This window comes from Micropterus dolomieu, linkage group LG06, assembly GCF_021292245.1.
Source record: "Micropterus dolomieu isolate WLL.071019.BEF.003 ecotype Adirondacks linkage group LG06, ASM2129224v1, whole genome shotgun sequence".
Lineage (NCBI taxonomy): Eukaryota > Metazoa > Chordata > Actinopteri > Centrarchiformes > Centrarchidae > Micropterus > Micropterus dolomieu.
Window position 1 is genome coordinate 26,564,748 of NC_060155.1, and position 25,299 is coordinate 26,590,046.

General features: G+C 39.4%; 1 protein-coding gene across 1 annotated transcript in view; it reads left to right on the forward strand.

Annotated features, from left to right (window-relative positions):
• The window catches only part of astn1 (astrotactin 1), a 398,026-nt gene that overhangs the window by 165,454 nt on the left and 207,273 nt on the right, over positions 1-25,299 (forward strand). Inside the window, exons 13-14 of the mRNA XM_046052123.1 lie at positions 10,655-10,821; positions 18,292-18,486. Of these exons, the coding sequence (XP_045908079.1) occupies positions 10,655-10,821; positions 18,292-18,486 (362 nt within the window). The remainder of the gene's footprint in view (positions 1-10,654; positions 10,822-18,291; positions 18,487-25,299) is intronic.

Here is a 25,299-nt window from a genome sequence, read left to right on the forward strand (position 1 = left end):
TGATCTCCGTCTACATTAAAATGACTGAAAAAGCACAACTATTGGCCGTTCAGGCACACTAGGCATTTGCGTGCCGGTGTAAACATGAAGAAGACGGTCTCTTCCTGGTTACAGAAGATTTGGCGAAAGAAAAAAATAAATACAGTCGAAGAATTTTTTTTGCATGCACCAATAAGGAGCTGGGACTGTTACTGAATTAACACAGGAGTGTGGCGGCGGAAAACAGACTGGGAGTTGTCGCAAAGTAAATACAGCGACATGCACAGTACAAGTGTAGGCAGATAAGTGTTATTTGCACGGTATATAATATTATATATATGTCAAAAACTCTGTCAGTAGAATTGTGTTTCTGCTTTGCATGACTTCTAAGACCCAATCAGAGAGCCGAGCGTGGCCCGTCCATGCTAAAACACCCTCCGGAGTTTTGAAACTCTGTTTTAGGTCTTCGTTTTCACCGTTGTAGTCTGGACATTAGGTGCAAATGTAGCAAAAGGTCTCCGTTTTAATTTGGAAATGCAGTAGTGTGGACGGGGCCTGAGAGACAATAGTCATTATTCACATGACCACAAGAAGTCCTTGTCAGGTCAACCTAAACATAAGTTGCTTAGGACACTTCAACAAATAACCAATTCTGTCGTTTTTGTTGTGAGGCCAGTCTCTAAATGAAATAAAACAACATTAGCAGCTGAATTCTCACAGACACAGGCATGGAAATAATGGAAATAATAAGGTACTGCTATGCAGTGGAAACCCTAAAGCTACTTTTGATATGACTTTTTCACTGCACAAATACAACACACAGCCAAGAGAGATGTCAACATAAACTAAAGTAAATAATTTTAAATGCCATGCATGCATAAATGTTACAAAAGTTAAATAAATGAAAAACTAAATAATACTATTTTGAATTTTTATTTACGTGCCTCTCCAAAATCAATGCAAACTATCCATTATTCTTATTCTTATTTCTAAAGTAGCTTTACAGTAGGTGACATCAAAATAAACACATTTTTAAAAATGGATTAAACCAAATATCAAAGCAAGAATAGAAAGTCTTATTCCTTAAATTTAAGTGGTGTTTTCCATAAGGCAGTTAAATGAGTCAAGAACTTTTGTGATGTCCTGTTTAGGATCATTTGAAGAATGATCAATACTTTTCTAGTGATTGCATTAGCTTGCTGTTTAAGTCCTCAATCATTGTAGTTCTGCACAGATCTTCCCATCAGACAAATTTGAGAAATGCATAGCTTATCCAACTACTCTCGCAGGGATTTGTTGCTGTTTGGCAATGGCACAGTTCTGATTCCCTTAAGCCTCAAAAGCACTGCAGGAATTTATCTCCATTAAGAAAGAGGATTTAAAGACATGGTGGTTCAAGGAGTTTTCCAGAGCAGGGTTTGTACTGCTAGCTTCTTCTACAACAAGGCAGACAGTACTTTCACTCACTGTCCAGTTATTAAATGGTCTGAGAGAAATGGTGATTACTTTGCCATCGAGGATCATTTTGTTAGTGACAGTAGTCACTAGTCATTATCTAGTGACCCGTGTGTCATTTGTCATTGGTTTGGTTGTGGCATTTTTCACTGTAGATTCTATCAAAGTTATCTAGGACATACTGATCAATACTGTCCCTATTTTTCATTGTAATTCTCTTTTATCTAATACAGGATATTTGTTAAGAAGAACACTTTTTCAGTCCTGAGCCGCCTTTCTAACCTTTGGGTCAACCAAAACTGTAGCATACATCAACAAACTAGTATCTACCTGATTCAGTTGTGAAAAGTGTCTACTCTTTTACCACCACCTTTGAGAACATTGTTTGTTGCTCAAAGGCCTTATAATGTGAATGTGTGACCTGAGATTGAAAGGTTCAGAGTCCACAATTCAGTCCTATGAAGGTCTCTGCTGGTGTTGGAGACTGTGTAACTCCCTGAACACAGCTAGCTAGCCTCTATCCTTTTGAACTGTGCTACATAACACTTTGACCTGCAGCAATGAACAATATAGAAGCTTGTCAGTTTGGAAAGACGCTAATATGCGCGATGATTGAACCCTCAGTGCCAGGAACTTTATATATCTTTAATCATATGTTGTATCCGTAGTTTATTCTGCTTTTTAGAGCCCACTAAGCCTTTGAACTGTTAAATATAGAATGGCGTGAAATGCCACAGGATTTAAAGATTCATATTTTTCTTAACCTGGAGGGAATTGAATCATAGTGAAGTCCATAGCAAGGTTCTCACCCTTTTCAAATGTCTTAAAATGCTGTTCGAATTCCAAGTGAGAACTATCTTTTGCTCAGAAATGTCATATGGATATCAAATGATTCTAGATGATATTGCTGGGTATAAAAATCTTAAATAATACCACAATTTTAGAAAGCACCTGTGCCTAAGCCTTCAAGACTTTTGTTAAGAACTTTTAATCTGGATTATTTCCTCATTATGCCATGCTGAGTCAAAGTATTCCACCTTTCACGGACACAAACCCATTCCAAATAAACAACTAGTAGAAGTTTTTAATCAGATAAAATTTTGAAGGATTTGGGGACTGTTCACTTGGGGGTGGTTTTAGACAGAGGATTAGCAATGATTTACCCAGGATTATAGACCAGATTTGTGGAGATCTTAAGTGATAACAATTCACAGACAAAGGCTCTGGCAGGCGTATATTCTTAATGATTATTATCCTATGGACAGCTGGAAAATGGCCCAGAGTTATCACTATTCTGGCATGTCGGAAGCCTATTATAGCAGTCAATAACTAGAGCTATCTGTGGCTGGCAAGCTACAGTGCAGTGACCCATCAATACAAATTCCTTTCAGCCTGCACCGCATATCCACACATTGATTGTACTGGGTTTCAGTGATTTAAAGTCTCCTTGCTACAGATGTGTTAGGAGATTCAATGTCTCATGTGCTCTTTGCATTACAGGTAATAAATAATTTGCCACAATGGCCCCTCACAGAGTAAAATCAATAGAAGATTAAAGCTGCAAGCAGCGTTGGGCGGGCCCTAATTATCACGAGAACAAGACCACGGACGGCTCAGTCAACATGTGCCCCCATTTTGTACTGGTGCTACAACTGGGACACACACGCATCAGAGTATCATCCGAGTGAGCTGCAGTGCCTCAGCACATGCAGCTTTTAACCTAATCTCAGGGTTGGAGCACTATCCCATCAAGGGAACATGATGTCTTTAGTGTTCCCTAGGGGACACTCAACGTAATCATGTTCAGATACATGTGGTGAACCACTTAAAGTCATGACCCCCCGGACATAGTAGTAAAAATTTTTGTTGTAATAAAGAAATACTACTGCAGTAATAGTTCTATAAAATGTTACCAAATGAGAATTCACAAGCCCTGAGCCAATGTGAATATATGGTAGTGACAGTGATAGTCTGGTGATTGACCGTTATTACTCAATCTGCAATGTAGCAATTTGTCACTCTGTGCATACTGTTTGTCACAGTCAGACTAGAAGCTGCCAAAACTCTCAACGATCGATAACTTTCCAGACCCTGTCATGTCTCATCTGTCCAGTAGATGTTCTCAGTGTCTTCCTGCCTTCCTCAGTAACCTGATCGCCACACCCACCTAAACACCTGCACCTTGTTTCCTTATTTACTCCTCTAGTGTATCTACCTGGGGCCTTTCTCATTTCCCAAATTTCTGTCTCCTCGACTCCCCAACCCTCGAGCGTGTGAACCGGAAATCGATCTCAGCGCGCCATCTTGAAGGACATCTCAATTCTTAAAATGCACATCGAGGATCGAGGAGGCTTGCTGAAGGAGCTATAAGCGAGGATACTGTACATCTGGGTATCCTTTCCGGAAGTCTTTTCAGCCGCTGTGATGTTTACAAGAGGCGTGAATGTGGTTTGTGGATGGGCAGCAGGGTTGTAAAAATGAACATTAAATAGCGGCTGTATGAAGCGCCTCCCCAGTGACACTGTGCGCATTTACGCACGAGCCAAATTAACATAAATTAATAATAAAAAATCTCCCGACACGCCGACAGGATCGGTCAGGATCTGGTGTTAATTCATGTTCTCTGTTCTTCTGCACATCCAAAAGGTCTCACACACAGTCCAGTTTCATACAGTAAAACTGTTTGGAGTAAAGCAGCCCGTCCTCCTGATCAACCCTGAGCTCCATCAGTCTAAACCTCTCTAATCAGCAAAGTAAATTGTTAAAGATAACACTCATAGTAGCTGCAACACACAAGAAAGAAATCACCTGGAAAGCTACAGGGACCGGTGGAGGTGGGGGTAAAATGTCCATACAGATGCTGGTCTCTAAATCCGATCAAATAATTAGTTGGTGGGGGCGGGTGGATGATTTATGCATATAAGCCTATATAAGTTCCGTTAATGTCTGAGCCGATCCACGCGTCACACCAATTCAGCTGCTATAATCGTGACAGAAGAGTGCAAAGAGTTGCTGAAGTCAAATTATTAGGCTGTAACATCAACCAGAGCATTCAGCACTGATCTGCTGTTTCATGTTTTAATAATAGTGCCCATGTAGTCTGCACAGGTCATTCCAACAGTCATTCCAGAGTCCTGTGATGACAGTTTTAATTGAGGCTAAATGAGATGAATGTTACTGTGTCATTTTGTAAAGGGACTGATGATGAAACTCTCACCTCAGCAGGCTGAGGGCTGAAATGATCTTCTATTTACAGGCAAAAGTCGCAGCGCAGAAAAAAATAGTAGCCTACTGTGTACTCTAGTGAATGATTAGGCAGCTGTAATCTGACTGTTTTCAACAGATGCTATAATGTTTAATGGAATCTCGAGATGTTTCTACGTGTTATAATGTTGACAGACATGTTTCTGGATTGTAAAGATATGATCTGTAGCCTTTAGTGCCAAAAGCTGGTCTGCTGCTCTTACAGAGATCACAGCTCAAACAGTGGACAGATGATGCAGCTGTGCAACAGGTCATATTGAACTGACGTCGCTTTAAAATGACGGACATCTCATTTCGTTAAATGCCCGTTTCCTCGACTGCTCTCTCCTCGCGTCTTCCTCCTCGACTCCTCTAGCTTGCATCTCGGGTGGGAGGGACTAACACGCGCCGCAAGGAGTCGAGGAGGTGGAAATTTGGGAAATGAGAAAGGCCCCTGCTCTCTAGCCCTAGTACCTTGCCAGATCAGATGCGTTGCCTCATTGTCATAGCTTTCCAAACTATCCAGCATAGACCTGCCTGTCATTATCCTGTTCCTGTCTCTGTCACCTTTCATAACCCTGCTACCTGCTGCTTTTCTTAGATCTCCCTTCTGCCTTGCCATTTGGATTTGTTTGCATGGTGGGGACTGCCTTCTTGTTGCCAAATGTAAGCCTGTTGTTGACTATAGTTCCTGTTTAATTCAACCTGCTCTGCCTGCGCCTTCACTTGATCCCTTCTCCCTGTCTTTGCCTGCCTTTCCCTGAAATGACCGAACAAATGTACAGAGCTGTGCCTCAACTAGCTCACTAGCTTACATTCTGTAGTGGCAATTATTATATACTTCACCCAAGTCATTTTTTCAACTTTACCATCAATATACTGTAGCAATTGAAACATCTAAAAGACATCCTTTCTCGCTCCAGAATTTCCCTCTCCTCCATATGTAAAGCTAAAAATACTTCAAAATTCCTTTCAACCTCTGGGAGATGTTTTGATGAGCTTCTGTTCAAGTAACCTAAAAAGTGCTTGGAGAGGAAATTGTAGAGTCATCAGTTATGCTTCGAGAAAAATTGAAACATTTCTTTCACTTTTTTTGGAATAGTTCTAACTACCATGGTAAAAGGGTTGGAGACTTTAAGTAATGTCAAGCTTATAAAGTCAGGCTTAAAGGCAAAACACACTAATTGATTTAATGATCAAAATTTTAATGCATGTGAACAAGAAAATCTCAATGATTATATCAATGTGTATTTTGGGACATTGGTACCACTAAATCAGAGTCATAGTTTAGCAAACTTTAGACTATAACAGCTTTTTAAGTGAAAAATCAAACCAATCCTGATCAAAGACCAAGGACCGTGTAAGTGGTTCAGTCCGATACACCTATGTAAAGAAAATGACCATTTATTACACGCTCTCATGTCTTAAGCATAACAGTGCCAGCAGAGTAAAAGCTAAGGTCACGTTGCATTTACGTCCTTCTAAATTTCCCTGTACTCAGCCCAGAGAAAGGACCCGATGTCTAGTTTCTGATGCGGGTAATAAATAAATATTGATCGTATTTGATGAGTGTATTAGAACAATGCTATTGCAATAATAATTAATGAAACATGCAAGAATAATAACATCTCTGAGCACATCCACTCACACTAAAAGTTGAACGAAATCACCAGAGCTGGCTGGAGATCACACTGAAACGGGGAAATGCACGCTTGAATATGTCTGTCATACAGGCTTCAATGGGGAGCAGTAATTCATCAATGCGTAGAGTGTACTAGATCTTGTGATATGTACATGGCAATACAGTTCTGATGCATTTGTTCCTGTTGGCATCTCAAGGAGCTAAATTCTAAAATGAGCAGATGCAAGGTCGCTGAAAACGTATTTTGATATTACATTCTGTAAATGCGTTCACTAGACCTTTTAACAGAAAAAGTATACTATACCACCACAAAAATTAAGAAGTCTGGAATCCATAACAAGCATGTACTATATTAGCCAAATGAGCAACCTGGACCATCTGATGAATGCAGGCCTAAATAATAAAATAAGCAGTTGCTGATCCTTCAGTGCTTAGAGGAAACCAGCTGCTTAGTTGCTGTTCTGAAGGTAGCAGTGCCTTGTTAAAATGCACTCCATCAAAGTTTCCTTTGAAGTAATAGCTGACAGAAAACATAATGTGAATTTAACTTGACAGGTCTCGGAAAAAATTGCATAGGATATGCTGAACAAGACTGTAGAAGGAGGGAACTGGGGTGAAGTCAGGTCTCGCAGCTCTTTTGTAAATTTACCCCAGCACAGACTGCTTTTCAATTAAGAAGTTGTCCATGGCTCTGTAAAAACTTAATAATTTGTTTCCATTAATTTCTTGAAGTTAATCTACGACACCCATTGCTGTTTCACACATTTCAATACTGAAGGATTTAATTTCACTCATCAAATATGAATCCTCTCTGGATTGTATGAGAATTTAAATTTAAACCAGCAGTATTTCCTCATCCCCCTCATCAGAACGAGAATCCTTTCATTATAGATGACACTGGTTGTCTGCTATTTCATCACTGTTCTTGTCATCCCTTGTGTCACAGTACATAATCAAGTGGTAATGCTATGCAAATGCCATTTGCTTGGTACCATATACAGGATAAAACTTTAAAACTTTAAAACTGGGTATGGGTATTCACTCAAGAGTTTACCTACTGTGGCTGAATGTTTAATGTGTTAAGTTGAGCCTGGAGCAATGCACCATTCTCGCATTAAGACAACACCACCACAATGCATTGAATAGTAAGAACAAAATGATTAATGTTTTCTGATACTAATCTGCCATTTTTTTGTCTGCATGTTTTTTTTTTTTTTCTTTTATCTTGTTTGTTTTATGGCTCTAGGAATGGCACAGTTGTTGATGAATTATAGGGGTGGGAATCACCAGAGGTCCCACAATATGATATTATCACGATATTTATGTTGTGATTCGATTTTAAATATATTGAGATATATTGCAATTTATTACCTTTTTCTAACTTCCAATTAGGTCCCTAAAGTCAAACTTTGTCAACATCTGTTTATCTAAAAAGATACATTTCTCAGTTTGTTCATATCACTTTTTCAGTTCTCTATAAGGTCCTCTTAAGTTTTCTTGTGGACTAAAAAAAGCAATACATTTTATGCTTCTAGTACCAAAAAGTTAAAATTCCCATCTGCAATTTATATAATAAAATATTGATATTTGGCATCCGCGTATCGATACAGTATTGCCATGGCAAATATCGTGATACTATGCTGTATTGATTTTTTCCCCCACCCCTAATGAATTACCATGGGATTTTGAACAAATATTTATGGTGTCCAGACGATGATTCTTAACTTATCTTTTTTTCTATATCCATTTGTGGTTTTAAATGAAATGTCGGGACAACTATTGCATAGATTTCCATAGATTCATGTTCCCAACAGTCAATTCGTTCTAACTTTGGTTGCATTATCAAGTCAAACATTTTTATGTGTGTTTTATGACCAAATACCTGCAAAACAAATGTCTCTCCCGGGAAGCTCAGCTATACTTGTACTACATGCCAAAGTGCATCCAGACAGAGCTGCTAGCATGGCTGTAAGCCCTTAGTCTTTTTTTTATTGCCTTGACGTGAAGAGAGAAATTGTGATACATGATATACACAACACATGCCGAGTATAAATGTCAGGTTACGTAAGTACCGCTAAAATATTGTCCGGAAAGTTTGATGGGGGAAAGTGGAAAATATGGCATATCTTCTAACTAACACAACGAAACCTGAGAGCTTTACCCTGCATGTTGTAATTGTGACGCCTGGATGTTCCTGTTAGCCCCGTGTGAGCTCTCTCGCTCTCTCTCTGTCTGTGTCTCTCTCCCTGGTCTGACTGAGCCATAACCACATGACTGGCCCCTGTGTCACCTGTGCAATGTGTCATCCCCCTGGGAGGCTTGTGACAACTGGGCCTCCTATGGCGTGGGCCACTTTCTTTTGATTTAGGCGGTGAATTATTCCACCATTGCGCTCCTCGTGTGTCTTACAGGTGTAGTCCATCAGTGGCTAATAACGTCCTCCCCTTGTGTGCTGGCCCTCCACTTTATTATTACTCATGTCCTAATATAACAAACTAAAAAGACTTTTTTATAACATGCTGCTGTATATTCCCTAATGAGTCCAGCTTTCTCTAATTAGATTGTACAGTTTTATTCATCATGAATCTGCTGATTATCTTGTCAATAAATCTATTCTTTGTTTAATCTTTAAAATGTCAGAAAATAGTTAAAGCAGTCCAAAACCCAAACATACACACCAAAAACTCCTGGGTTAAAAAGGAAAACAAATTAAAAAAACTAACTAAATAAAAACTAATTTCTGGGTTATTTCAACCCAGAAAATTGGGTTATTCTTTTTGACTCAACGTCTGGGTTAAATACCTAACCCAAATGTTGGGTTAAAAAAACCCAGCATTGTAGTTAATATAACCCAACTTCTGGGTCAAAAGAACAACCCCAATATCTGGGTTGAAATAACCCAGAAATTAGTTGGTCCCTTTTTAACCCAGGAGTTGTGTCAAAAATAACCTAACTTGAGTTACTATGCCAGTATGCCTTATTTCAGAAAATAAAACTTTGTTTTACATTATATCTGTCATGGTGTGGTGCAGGCAGAAGAAGAGGAGGAGTCCAAAGTTCCAATTAAAATGTTTTACTAATAAAGTAACTCCAAAAAGGTACAGACAGGATGTACACACACTAAACAAGACTACAAAGTAGAACAGCCAAAGACTGACTGAACTGAAGGAACTAAATACTAACACAGATGAATATTGATTAACAGAACACAGGTGGAACTGATGATGATGGTAATTAACTAAACACAGGTGATGCAGATGCACTAAATGACAGAAACCATGGGAACAGATGAGTGGCTAGAAAACAGAACAAAGGAAGACGTGACAATATTACACACTTTTTACTTTTTTATTGCATTAAATAAAATTAAACTCTATATAAAAAATAGAACAATGAACAACTCTCAAACATTCGACAACATTCAATAACTGGATTGAACTTAAGGCTTAAAGTCTTCAAATATTGGTTGTGTCATGTCATGTGTGACTTCACACAGACTTTAAACTAGTTAGATGTACATGGCAACCACAGAATGACCACGGCTAACGCTAGTCTCAACGTAGCAACTAAGCCATGGTAATTTTTTCAGCAAATGGTGCTAAACTAGCAACGGGGTCATGGACACAGAAAGGTTTACGCTACTTCAACACTGAAAATACTCGCTTACCTTGAATACACGACAAAGTTGCACCGAAGAAGGACAGGGGTGCTCTATATTCATGCCAATAAAGTTTATTTGAATTTGACCCTATAACCCAGAAAATGGTTACTCTGAAAAAATAACCCATAATTTTAACCCAACAAAACTAACCCAGGAAATGGGTTGAAGAAATAACCCAGGAGTTTTTAGTGTATTAGATTAACTTAACTAAATTACTTGAATCATTAATAGATTGTCACATTTATTGTCTATTAATGATTTGTTAATTGAGTTATTGATTAATTGACATTTTAGTTTGCAATCAACTTTTGGGTTACAGACGATTTATTTTTCACTTCTTTTGTTTCAAAATAACCCGTGCCATGGCTCTTTCTTTTGCTTGCTCCTGCTGTTAATTAGGCCATAATGTGAGAATTCTACATGAAACATCTTGCCATGTGCAGCTTTACAGACTAAGCTTGGTGCTCACACAGGCTGCACTAATGGGAACAGAAATCTGACTGTTTACATTCTGTGGCACAGATGTTATCGGGTCTGTTTACCTGTCCCTTCTGGGATTAGTGTTAATGTGGCAGCTTCTCGCTGTTTGGGCAGCACTAAGAATGTGTCCCTAAATGAAGTAAATTCTGTAATTGCTAACATTAGTCATTTAAAAACACTTATTCCTCCCACAGTGCCCTCCAGGGCTGAGTCCTATGAAGGATGGGACCGGGTGCTACGACCACCACATTGGCATCGACTGCTCTGACGGTTTCAATGGAGGATGTGAGCAGCTGTGTCTCCAGCAGCTGGCTCCTCTAGAGGATGACCCAACCCTCTATAACATCCAGATGTTCTGTGGGTAAGAAAGCACAGATTCACGGGTTTATATTTGTTTCTGACTAAAATTATTTTGTTTCATTTCCCTGTTATGTTCTATCATCCTTCACACTGCATCTAGTCATTTGAATGTTTGCTATGATTTCATTTCTATATTGTTTCATCAATAAATACTTATCAATTAAGTACTCAGTTTTGCAATGAAACTGAGTACTTGAAACAGAACACTTTAGAAGCCATTTGAAGCAACATGTGAGTCAGGGCAAAATATGCGTGGAATAATAACTGCATCCACTGATACAAAAGTAGAAAAAATATATCCTGTCCACAGTTCTCAACTGTGGCAAATAACGTCCAGGAATAGCAGCATAAAAACACTCACACTCGTGTACTTAAGGTGGGACATATGTTGTACAGGATGAACCATGGGGAGCACAAGACAGAAAGCCATATCATGTACAGATCCCCTCCATATACATTATAAACTGTACCACCATAAACAAATAATTAAAGCAAACATTCAGATGTGAGACAAATTAAAGAACAAACAAAACAAAGGTTCTTAGATAGGTGTCGTGCAACCATGATCCTCCATAACAGCACCAGTGCTCCTTGTCATTGTTTCTCCAAGTATGTGGAACTCTACCGGAGGGATCAACAACATATAAAAAGCATATTCCCTTATTTGGTGTTATAAGAGCACTGTCTAACACATTGCTCCAAAATCAAGGCTGAAAAAAAGAAAGAAAATATTTCCACCTCAACATGATTGAAATAATCTAACTAAATGTATATTTCTTTACTGGCATGGAGTGCAATATCCATGACAGGTTCTCTGTGACGCTGATTCCAAAGGAACCTGAAACTGTTCACCTGCTCGACCTCCATTGACATAAACAGGAGTGTGTATCTTTGCCTTCTTTTTATCTTTTCTTTCGTCATGAGTCTTAACACAAAGCCATATAACTAAGTTTTTTAAATGCTACTTCCCAGGGTGTTAAGTGACCCTTAAAGAATGATCCATTAAAGACAAATTTTGTCAGCATCTGGTGTTTGGTGTGAGGTAAATTCAGTTCCTGCTCACGTCCACCAGTGTGATTCAATACAGAGATCCATATACTGTGGAAGTAGATTTTCTATTCACTCTATTCTCTATTTACTTCTGTTTTCCAGCCTAAACTGGCCTGTTGAAGCCAAATAAGAAACGCATCAATGTCACACTGGTTTGGACAAAGCAAACAGACTGTTAGTCAGAAAGCAGCCTTAGGAGGGATGGTAGAGTAATGGAGGAATTTTGTGGTGGTTAGTGTTCTGCAAGCATGGAGGCGGGACGTAAGGGTGCTGAGGAGGCTCAAGCAACCCCTTAAATGAGGCGTTAAAAAAACGGTTGATACAATTCGTAAACTTATATGAATCTGTTAGGTATCAGTATGTGCCACTGATAATAAACAGACCCCTGGAGAGAATTCAATCCAGTCAGCTATAGCATCAGTCACATATCACAGCTGTACAACCGCTATATACGAACACTCGAAGCGGCACGAGCACTGAAATCATTCCACAGCGCTGTGTCAAAACAGCACTGGATTTTCTAAATGTTTCTTTATTGCCCCAATTTTGGAAGACATTTCTGCACCATGTTACATTACGGCAAAAGTGAAAATAGCTGATTCTCCAGTTCAGGTTGAACCACAGTATAAATTCATCCATGTGTTGCAGAAATCCTTTAAATTTGAGTTTGAGTGTTTTTGTGATCCGGCTTCTGACAAATATATTCTGTTATTATTATTATTATCATAACACAGCAGTGAAGTGGAAATTAGACTCATTTTAAAATATGTTCTAATGTGCTTTATGTCACTCTTTCATCTTGATGATTGAATAAAAAATGAAATGATTAATGACACAAGTTTAGATATTTCTTGTGGGTAAATGTATTGCTTTATTAAGTAATAAAATTTTCTTTAGAATGATTGATCAATTGGTTATTAGATTAATCGACTAATTAAATAATAATCATTAGGGGCAGCCCTACTTCAAAGTCTGATTATTTGGTTTGAGACTATAGGAAGTCTATGATTTTATTCCCCTTTTCCACCACATGGTACCTGCTCAACTCACCTGTACCTGCTACCTGGTACTTTTTTTCCGTATCACCTACGTCAAGGTTCCGAGCAGGCAGAGTTGATATTAAAATGTGACGTGAAAACACAGCAGACTACTGATTGGTCAGAGAGAATCGTCACTATTCACTATTCACTGCATCATCATTGCATCATTTATATTTTACAATTTTCATGTTATTTCAACACTAAATCCATTTCTGAGAAGTTTTGAGGTGAGAAATCAACTCTGTAGATTGTTACGTTGCTATGACGCCCACCTACATTGAGGGGGTACTATCTGCAAATGAAAAACAAAGGACGGCGGGCCAAAACTGAGTCGAGTACAGACGAGTTGAGGTGAGTTGAGCTGGTAAAAGGTAATGGAAAAGAGGCTTTCGTTAGCAAAACTTGCTGTAGAAATAGTATATTACTAACCATTTCCTCTATTTTAAGCTACAATCTGCTCTCTTCAGCTGCATGATTATAGTAGGTGGACAGCTACACACTCTGTGCTGTATAGGCTGGTGGGATTGGAGGTGGCCAGTCAGAAGTGTAAAACAGTGACAAATGAGTGACAGCTGTGTCATGTACGGGTCCAACGCAGGTTGAATGTGCATCAGGAGATCTGCGTCCTGTTTGCTGTATAGCTGTATCCTCGCTGCCCTGCTTTTTTATAAACTATGATGAACTGGTCATGGGCCGATTCCTTCATTGAACTGTCTTCACTCCCTCATCAACTCATTCCAGTCTTCAGGCTTGACTTCAGTGTTCTTGACTGTGTTGTTGCTGTGACTGCTTTGACATATGAGGTTGGTGTTAAAGTTTGCTGTCTGTTGTAGTGTAAAGCATTTAGAATTGGTGTAAAATGTTGTCAACTATGTGATAAAAATCCAATTACATTAATGCAAAAACCATTATGTCAGCAAGCATTTCCTTATGACGTCATTAGACTTTCTTTCAGCTTACCCTACTTTGGCTACTCTCCCCACCCTACTCTTCCAGGGTCCCTGCTGACAGGTACGATAACTTAGAGGACTGATTTTGGAAGAGGTGGGTGGGTGTGGGCAGCTAGCCTTATTTCTTGTATCAGGCTTATCCTTCATGGAAGATAATTGGCAGTGAGTTACTCACTCTGCAGTGTGGGAAACAAACTTAAAGTTGTCCCTAGAAAAAGAGGATGTGCAGGAGAATGAGATCATGATGGAGGATGTTGTCAGACCAGGATTGGTTGTGAAATAGTGACCCTTTCCACCTGCCCATTGTTTAATAATGGACTAGGTTGTATACTGTAGCAGCCTGCTATAGTATGTAAGTATCATCCACTTTTGAATAGAATTCCAAAATGACAAATAAAAAGTCAGTAAAACCTGAATTAAAGTTTATTTGTATATAGTCTGAATACTATTCTCTAGTCTTCAAAAGTGTTGACAAGTGTAAACTCCTGTGGGGAAAATTGAATACTTGATTGATTTGTACAGAAGCTTTAAAAAATGACTTGCTTTAATTTTCAACTGATATCTTGTATAAACAAAAAATGCCAGCACAACTGTTTTTTTTTAAGTTTTGTTTTGTTCTTTGTGTTGACACTAGTGCAGGGCACTGTTTTGCAATGCTGCATACAATGGCCATAGGTTTTTACATAATTCAACACTTATCTTTTTAGGAAAAGTTAAGGAGAGTAGTTCCATGGCAGTATTTTAGTTGAGCTCTAACGCTAATGCTGATGTAGCAGCCAGTAACACATAAGTGTGGTTTTAGTGATTTGCAGGTAAAGAGATCTGCAAACTGGGCAAGATTTGTCTAGCTCACATGCAGCTCTACAGATATGCTATGGCCATATTCCGCAGCTAAAACTGAGTTGAACTTTGAACGCCTTTTAATAAAATATGTGCAGCGGCAATCTCTGCAAAGTTACAACTTTTTGCATAAATGTAAACACTTAATATAGTTTACAGCATTATAGATGTCAAGTGACATGCCACTGCAGTAATGGCAGCTTGTTTACTTCTGTCTACATTCCTGGATTGGTCTTTGTAAAGCCTACTGACGGAGAAGGAACCAGACATTCTGAGATATGTTGTGACTGACAATACTGTATAGTCATGGTTTTATTACATGTAGATTATATACTCAGGAATTCTGGTTCATTCATAGATTACCTGTTTTGAACCAATGCAGTTGTCAGTAAGACTTAATAGTAAATGTATTTAAGGTTTTACCTGATGACATAATTATGTAAAACAACACAAAGGTAAGGATTGTCATAAAATGTTAAACTGCAGTATACAAAAAAAGACTGAAATATTAGCACAAGGGATGTGAATAACTATGTTAAGCACAGCATGTTGTATTAATACAGTATGGGAATATTTTAATCCTTTTTTACTGCAGACATTTTGACATGGTAGTGGGAAAAGCACAGATGTTAACATTAATGATGGGTCTGTTCTTTTCATGTTTCCCAGTAAACCATGTGACAGTGAGCCAGCCTGCCCAATATCAGGATCCTGAAACAGCAGCAGCTGAATGGAATTCAGCCATCATTTATTTATCACGGCAATTAAAAAGGTTACATGGGATTATGGTTAGATTCGGTATTTGGAGACCTGCCTAATATAATCTAAAGCCATTACACAGCCATGGTGAAGCACCACGGGGGTTTCCATTTATTAGACTGATTAGACCTCTGTACAGACTGACTGAGTGACATATTATTCTGATTGGTGATCTCACATAAATTCCAACATTGTGCCACCTAACTTCAATCTAAACAGAGTTCTAATCAGATGTAATAAATAAAAAACCTCATGGGGTGCAGAGCTTTAAACAAAAGGTGGTCCAAAGGCAAGATATTCATAATCTCTGACACTAACTAGACATACAGTGGCATTATGACCAGCATGTGTGTGTGTGTGTGTGTGTGTGTGTGTGATATATATATATATATATATATAAATGTGTATCTATCTGCCAACATTGTACTGTATGTGAAAACATTGCCAGACCTTGTAAACAGCAGTTTTCTGATTGAACAAAATAAGCTGTTGTTCCTTGCTGTCATCTTTACATTAAACATCATGTTTCATTTAATTCTCAGCAACAGCATTTTGTTGTTGTCACTTTCCACAGTGCAGATGTGGCTAATCCTCGACTGGTCCCACTGGAGACTGGCATTAGCTTTGCGACATTTGGCATCGACGAGAGAGCTTCTCTCAGTGTAAATCCCTGACAGATTATCTTTCTCTTTTTAACTCCCCATCCCCGTTTTTCTCTCTTTACTTCGTCTGGCTTTGATTCATTTCACAGAGTATATTATACACTGAGATGTCAAAACATCACTCTTGAGATGACTCACAGTGTTTGAATTTTAATTCCTTTTCTGAGATAGAGAATATTGTGCCAGTTGAGTAGAATAGATTTTGCTGATTGTACACTGTTGAGTTGTGAGGTCAATATTCCTGACTGCAGACAATCTGCTTGTAAATATGTTGTACAGTAGTATAACTTTCTTTTTTCTACATGAACAGGATAAAATAGAACAATGCAGTTGTTTGTTGAGGTCAGGGTTCCTTTTTTAATTTCTACATAAACTTCCCTAGTTTTATAAAGATAAAAATCTCACTGTAGCCCAGCTTTCTTGGTGTAATCAACATCAGTCAATAATATTCAATTGTAATAATGACATTCAAAAGTAGCATTATATTTATTGATTATAGGCCGTGTAATTGTCCACTTATGGTAATAATAACAAATGGCTGATAAGTTTGCGCCTGTACAGCTCAATTGAAATGCAAGTCATTACTGGGGCTTTGTAGACAGCTGAATCGATTGAAATGAGCATGCGCTGTATGTATTCTGTCAGACACAATTGAGAAGCCTGGCCATCCTGTCTGAGATTGCACTACTTGGGACAGCACACCTGGAAATACTGTTTTGGGAAACCCCAGCAGAAACAGCTACAGCATGCTGGAATGACCCAGACGTGAGGAAATGCCAGCAGATCGTGCTTCATCCAGCCAGAGGGAACAGTCACCGACCATCCGCACCGTGCCCGGTCGCTCCGAAATCTCCTGGCCCTGACCCTGTACGCCCCAACGCCCCATTCCCTCTCTCATACTTACGCTGTGAACAGTTGGTGATCGTTCCCTCCGGCTTCCCTCATGAATTTTACGCGGGATCCATGCACTGCAGCTGGGGGCTCTCCGCAGCGCCACGCAACTTTCTAAATTCTTCCATCTCACAGAGAAAAGCAGTCAGGTCGAAACGAAATTTGCTTTATTGGCATGAATGTTAAAACAACAGTATTGCCAAAGCTAAAGGAAAATACAAAAAAAAAATCTATTCATATAGTTCATTGAATAAATAAAATAAAATAATTGTATTGCTACATATTAGATATAGAATAATATTATCTAATATTGTTAATTTCTCTACGTTTTCTTTCATTACGGCTGTGTCTCCTTCTGGCAACAATAACAGTAGCCATCTCTGCACAACACTTGGCGGTTTGCACGTTTCTCTCAAACGTATTAAATACAGAGGCTGTTGCACTCACATGAGATTGTGTTTCGGTTTGGTAGATACATTGCGTGTAGTAAATAAATGTATTTGCATGTTATGCCCCAAATTGCATATTCATTAAGGCAAAAGTAGTAAATGAACAACAGGTGCTATCTTGCACTTTTAAAGACGTCATTCTGCGTGCACACCGTTAGTAGATCAGTTTGCGTGTTAATTTGCGGGTGATATCAAGTTTGCACACGTTTTTGCTCACGCAAACCTTTAGTAAATCAGGCCCTATATGTATAAAATATAGTGTATAAAAACATATGATAAAAAAAAACTTTTCCTAAAGAAAGACCTGGCACAAGCTCAACTTAATCATGGCTCTCATTATTTTATATTTTTGCACAAAAACAGTAATACATCACAAGGTTTATATCAGTGTCTCAGCATTCTCACTGCGTTCGACTGGCCATGCAGAGGAGAGACAGCATCTTATTGATCCTGTTATCTGCTATGTGATCCTCCATTATCATTTAAAACTCCACGAGAGAGCAGCTTCCTGTCATATGGTTGGATATTTAAATGACAGCTTAACAGGCTTAAAACCTGCAGTCTCACCAGAACCTGTTATTTAAAAAAAATATAAACGGAATTGACTTTAACCTAGAAATGCTCTTGTTTTGCTTTCTGCATACTAATTAAGAAATATGATAAAAGAAATTCAGGAAATGCAAGAGCAGATGCAGAGCAACAATTAAATTGCCTGACAATAAAGGAACAATAAGTAATTCAGTAAACATTTATCACAGTTCTCACAAAGGAAAGATGGAAAGAAGAATATATATGAATCATTTAAATCACTTAAACCCCTGTCACTTTAGGTGTATTGAGGACTACAAGCGTGGTCCAGATGGGAGGTCATGCTTGCCGCTGTCTGAGGCCTGCACTGAGGGAATAGACTGTGGGGAAGCAGCAGACATCCCTGCTAACCAGACTGTGTTCGGAGACCTTTTCTACGGATACAACAACCACACCAAAGAGAGCACCTCTGGACAGATCCTCAAGGCCACATTCAGGTAAACACACAAGCTGTTTGTGAAGTGGAGCATGTGCGACATTGTTTTGCCATTTGTATCTCAGCGGGGAAGCTATTTGGCAGGGTTTGGGCTTTCAGCTCCCACGGTGGTGGTATCCGTGATAGAACTGTTTGAGTTATCATTCTTTAAAGTGCTTTGGGTTTGGGTTTTGGGATATGATAAATATTAACCTCATTTACTCATGGTATAAACATGTGACCTGTATCTGGATCTCTGATCTGGATAAGGAAAAACGCATAGATGGAGTGCTAATGAGGTTCATATCCATGCTTTAACTCTTGATACAAGGTGCCCCAGAACACATTGCAATGGAAATAATATTGGATTGGTGGTCTGGCTTTGTTGTGATCAGGGGGCGGCTGTGGCTCAGGAGGTAGAACGGGTTGGCCGTTCAATCCCGGCTCCGCCAGGCTGTATGTCGAAGTGTCCTTAGGCAAGATACTGAACTGAACCCCGAATTGCCCTTGGCGGCTGTTCCAGTGTGTGAATGTGTGTGAATGTTAGTTTGAGCACTTAGGCTCAGTGTATGAATTGTGTGTGAATGCAGATGTAGTGTAAAAGCGCTTTGTGTGGTCGAAAAAGACTAGAAAGGCGCTATACAAATACGGAGCATTTACATTTACCTGCATTTGCCAGCTGTAAATGCAATCTGTGCAATTTACCTTCGCCTCTTGGAGAGGCCATGATTGTTGACCAGTCCACAAGCTCCACCTACTAAGTTTGCATATTGAGAATTGACTCAATTCAACAGACTGAGTCTTGATAACTGCAATGTTAGTTTATAACAGCAGGGTATCGTCAGGTCTTGAAATGTTTTCATGCATTTAATTTAGTTCCCATTAAAATCTTGAATATTTGCCCTTGCCTGCCATAGGCAGTGATGTTAATTATAAAATGTTTTTGTAATCATTTGCTGGCTGTTGAGAGATATACATTTATAGTGGTATTGCTGTGACAGTGGATTGTAAGTTATTCAGTCAAATGTCTTCCACTGAGATGCCTGCTGTGCCATTCTGACAGTTACGGTGCATTGAATTGTACCCAAACTCCCTTTTACTGCTATTGTTGATAGTGGTGTTAGTTTCCAAAGCGGTATGCAACACAACCTTTCAGACTCTGTCAGGTTGGTATATAGTTAAAATCACACAGTGGTAAAAGGGGAACTGTTGTAGTGCATAAATAATCAGGAGGTAAATGTGTTGTAAAAGCATATCAGATTGAATTAATATATTTAAAGGTTATTTCATTATGTGGTAAGGCGGTGTCAGGTAGATTTTATGTCAAATTCCTCCCAATAAAAAAATAAGCATGATAGTAAAGCCTGCCACTGTCAGGGATTGTCCTCTATTAAACACAAGACATTTCCACTAGTCTTAGGCAAATACTCCGAGGAGAAGAAATACTAAAAAAAAACCTTCCTTCACCTTTTTGGAGAAGCTTAAAGATATTAGGCCAAACAGGTCCAAAGAGATGCCGTGTTCCTTTCATGATTTGCACAGGGTTTGATGTGGATAGCAGAGTACTTTGAAGGTTGTTAATTATCACTGTCCACATGCTGCAATCATTTCCACTGAACTCAGGAAGCCAGAAGGTCAGCAAAGTCAGCCGTGGCCCAGGAATTTAATTTGGGCTGTGTATGGATTCCGCCGCCCCGGAGGCAACTCTCCCACTTAGGGATCCACCGCTGGAGTCGTGGAGAGGGAGGGGCGGGTGAAGCATGAAAGTTAATATCATCAAGATTTGATTTGACTCATTTGAAAGTGCTTGTGAATGGAGTGTCCGAGGCAGACTTTGGAGAGCACCAAATGCTTCCTGTGCAGATGAGGTGGTGGAAGAGGAAGGGAGACTCTTTTGGGAGGCATGGTTAATGCAAGGCCTAATTATAAGAGATGGCAGCAAATTAATTTAAACTGACCAGGAGCCAGTGTGCTGAAATTGAACCTAATTGGACTAGATGAATGCTTGAATGTAGAATGACCGAAAGGTAGGGGAAGAGAGCATCACAATTCAACACCTAAGATCCATCAGGGGTTTGAAGTAAGTAGTGAATAAGAGTTATTTCAAAACTAAACACAAATGAAACGGTAGAACAATTCGTTACATGTGGCAGATGTTTAATGTTGCACAGCAAGACTGAGTGTGGTGCTGGTCAGTATAAATGGGTGCTTAGACTGAATGGGAAATGAGGTTCATATTGCAACGCTGTATTTCAAAGATATATCCGATTAGGCTCTTCAATAAGTTGCATTAACATAAAAAATGTTACATGGCAAAAGGATTAAATGTAAATGGGGCATTCCACAGATTGAACATGTCAATAAATCAGCACTACTCAACCTGTGAAAACAGTTTAATATCTTCTGTGGCTCTGAAGGAGTCGAGAAAATTATTCAAGATATATCACTTGAGTAATCGCTCTCGGGCTTGGAAACTAGAAACTTGTGACTTGGGGGCGATGAGCTTGACAGAAATGGGCATTTACCAGACAGGGAGGATATATCAAAAGACACTGCTGGTTTGAATTCGGTATCAAATCCCCTTTAAAATACATTTTTGGTAGCTAAATTTTGAAATAACTAAAACTTAGTTATTTTATTTAGAGTTGAAATTACTATTTTTTTCACAATCAGTACAACCTGAGAAATGTAAACTGTAAAATATGGATCATTGATCCTCAGGAATGTGTTTCAAGCGGACAGTTTGCTAGCCATGTCTGTGCATTATGGGAATATCCGGCAAGACGCAGACAGCGGAAACAGCTGATTAGACGTGATTTACAAGTTCGCTGCCTCAGAACTTATTTGGCAAAAGTGTTTCCATCTCCCAATAAGCGCATTAACTCAAAAGGCAAAAACCACCTCAAGTGAACGTAAAAATTTTTTTGCGGAATTAAGGACGTTTTTTCGAATTTTGCTGTTTCCATCAACCTTTTCTAATGCGATACTTCAAAATGCGCATAAACTCTGGAAACATGGCTATTGATAAGTCAAAGGCTTGATGAGTGTGATTTGTCTTTTGAATTTTGTTAACACACGATTCAAAGTTCCATGCAGCAAAAAGTGGATTCAAGTGTAATTTATACTTCTAAATGCCTGCGTAGACTCTACGCAAGAGCATAAATCAAGCTTTAGGAGCCTAGCCGAAGCCATGCTTTACCCTGTTTGCTTGTCTTGGCTGTGTGTGTGTGTGTGCTCAGTATGCCTTTCAATTATCTATATGATGAGGCATAAAAGTTTAACTTTGAGATTCAGACTTCTGTAATTGATAGATCGTTTTAGTTGGGTTGACTCATTACTCTGTTTGTCATGTTGGACTTCAAAAACACTCACAGCCGCTGAGTGGTGTTGCAGAGTGATTTGTCTTTCCCCTCACAAACAGTCTTTGGCAAGTACAGATACCTTCTTGCAGACAGCCCATTGATCAGACAACAGCCAAGTTACTCACAGAATTAATTTTAATTAGCAGCACCTCATAATCTGATGCGGGTTATGTTTGTCGTTTTAGCGAGTTGAAGTGACTGTCAGCGCTGACTAAAAAAAGAAACTGGCTAACATCACAAGAGTGTTGACACTGAATGTGTACATTGCTTTTTGCTAATGAAAAGGGTTTGATAAGAGTTGTGTTAGTGCCAGAGAAAATCTGGGTATTTAACAAAATGGGAATAGGATCCAAAGTAATTATGGGAAATGTAGGATCCAGCAATTTTGGTACTTAACCCATGTTAGGCACTAAAAGTCAGGACATCTGGACTTCTGCTACATCAATTTTGCCGTTGCAAGATCCATTAACTAAGCTGTTGGAGTACTCTTCAGATATTAAACAACTGCAGGAGGGAAGAGGGCTCTTTTCCTTTTAAATGCAATGCCGTACCACAGATTTATAAGCTCAAATAGAATTTTTCCTTTGAAAAATCTCGGAGGCTTTGAGAAGGCTATCAGTGTCTGGATCTCTTCATCACTCCCACTCCCTCCACTCCCACTAGACAGTAACACTGTGGAGTTACCTGGCAGTGTGTTAGATGACCTCTAGTCAGAGCGGCTTTCAAACTTTGAAAAATTCTGTAAATTCAGAAGTGCAGTCATCGACTTAGTCAGTGGTAACTAAAATATGCAAGTGAAACAGCACGGTGGCCCGTGTCCTCCCATATCCTTATTAGATGGACTGTTTGCCCTTGAGAGAAAGCAAGCGAGAGGGAGGGAGGGAGGGATAATAAGGAAACCTTTATGTGATTTTCACTGGCACTTCTACAAAAGCCCCTACCCCACTGCTCTGGAGTGGCACAAAGCATCTGTTGCCATCACTCACTGACGATGAAAAGTCAAATCTGAATATTATGTAATCATCAGTGGAGGTTTGTTGTTTTTTCTTCCTCCAAACACATAGCATCATTTTGGCTCATTGAATTTTGTTTCCCCCAGCTGCAATAGGACTAATCATCAAGTATGTTTTATTATTCTCTCCATCCTGCTTCTCTTCATGCACAGAAAATAAAAAGAATTGTAAATAATCCCTCTACATGAAAGATTTGACTGCTAATGTTTTATTTATTTCTGGCCAAAAAAGGACTGGTTTGGGTGAAAAATTGTTCTTCTCTGAGGCCCCCGTAAGGTCTCTCTCTTTAGACTGTGTGGACCAGCAGCAGAAAGAGGAAGAATAAAAGGGAAGCAGGAAGTAGTGTGAGCAGGTGCCAAGCAGCAAAATACAAACACACACATAGAAAAATTGCCAGGGCATGCTTACACTTTTATACATACACACATGGCCGCAGTAAGTTTGAGGAAGACCTGTCCACTGGATAGCCGAGTCCTTTCAGCTGTGTCATCACACACATGGACATTTTTCCTAAAGATGTCCTCTGCCATTTTCGGCCATTTTTATCATGCAGATGCACGTTCAAGTGTTAATTTTTTTGAGACAAACAACGTATGTCTGAAAACACACATGTAGTAATTGATGAATCCACACAACAGAGCATAAATTTAGACGAAAGGGTATAATCCACAAAACATTGTGAAACACGAGAGACGTGACTGGCAAATGAGACATCTGCAGAAACACAGGTAGACACTCTGGTAAAACAATGAATTGGCGACTAACAACAGGAAGACAACCACTTACATATACAGGAGTAAGTAAAACAAGACGACGACAGAACAACTTCAAAGTAAAACAGAAACAAGTTAAGATGAACACCAACACCCCAGAACCGTGACAGTTACAGGTGCTCTGGGCCTGATTTTGTACCTGTTATTTTAAAATAAAATGAACACATAATGTTGCTTTAAATAGTTATCTGATGCTATAAAGTGGGAGGTTCACATCATGATTGAAGCTGAGCTTGGTAAGGGCGGGATCTCAATACCGCGGCTCCAACCCTGATCCCCACTGCGCAGGCTGTGGCTCCAAATGACGTCACCAGCGCAAGATCTTTATATACAGTCTACAACACACACACGTGCATGCACACACACGTGCACATACACACACACACACACACACACACACACACACACACACACACAGTGCTGGTTTGATTCGCTCCACCCAGCACGGCTCCCTCACGGTTCATCTGTCAAGCTTAGCAGCCCTCAAATGCTTCTCATGTTTTTCAGAAAGGGAAGTACACCCCGCCCACCCTGTGCAGGTAACTTCCCCTCCTGCTTCTTGTTATGATCATTTCAAAAAAAACGCAAGGCTTATTTATTTGATTTCCTAGTACGTAAAGTCCTGTTGTATCATTGACATTGGCAGCAGACTTGTGGGGCACAAGATGATTGTGGTTGCAAAGCAACATGAGATATGAGCCCCAGTGCCCCAGGATGGAGGTCCTCACTGTGACATCTCGGGAGCGCCAGGCATGATATGATCTGGTTTCAGATTACAGAGCTCAGTGACGGGGTCTCTATCTTCGTGTCTCTGTGGGAGCCAGTAGACTCCAGTAATGAGATGTTAAAAAGCTAACCTCCTCTCATTACTCCCAACAATGCCCTCCCTCTTCTCCTCCCCTCCTCCTCTCGATTCCTCTCTCACACGACAAGCTCAGAGCAGGTTTTAATGAATATTTTAGTGCCCTTTGTTCTCATTCTGGTGGCTGCTTGGGATCAATGATTAAGACCACGCTCCCACCTGACAATCCCCCTACCCGAACTACTTTGTGTAGGCATCTCTCTTTTATTTTTTTCTCTCCCTCTTGCTGTTTCTTGCCCTTCCGCTAACACGCCCTCAAATATGAAATGCTTCTGAGATGGTGTGGTGGTGTGAGTTTGTTCAGTCATAGTCAGGGGGATCATCGTGAGGAAAACAGGAAAAGTGTCCTTCTGTTTTGTTATATTTCAATAATTTATCAAACATGTGGCTGCTTCATCACAGCGCTTACTACAAGAAATGTGTCTTCAGTAAGTTTTGGCAGTGTAACATGTAAGAAAATGATTCATAATACAGTGCCAGATGGCTGTTAATTGTTACAAGTCATCATACAACAAAATTACAGATGACAATTGTCAGATGTGAACCCAGCAATAGGAACTCAGCCCATTTTCCGCATAACATGCATCTAAGAGAGGGAGAAAAAATCATCTGTCTTTAGCAAAAAACAAAGATTCATTACATTCCCAATTTGTGTGCTGTGTTAAACTAACTAAAAACATGCATAATTGCTTTCAGCGGAAACTGACAATGTTTGACTCCAGTGTCAATAAAACCCCTACCAACCTTCTCTTTGTTCTATGACACGAATCTAGTGACGGGGAAATAAACTGTGTTTCATGCCAGTTCATACATATATGTAACAAA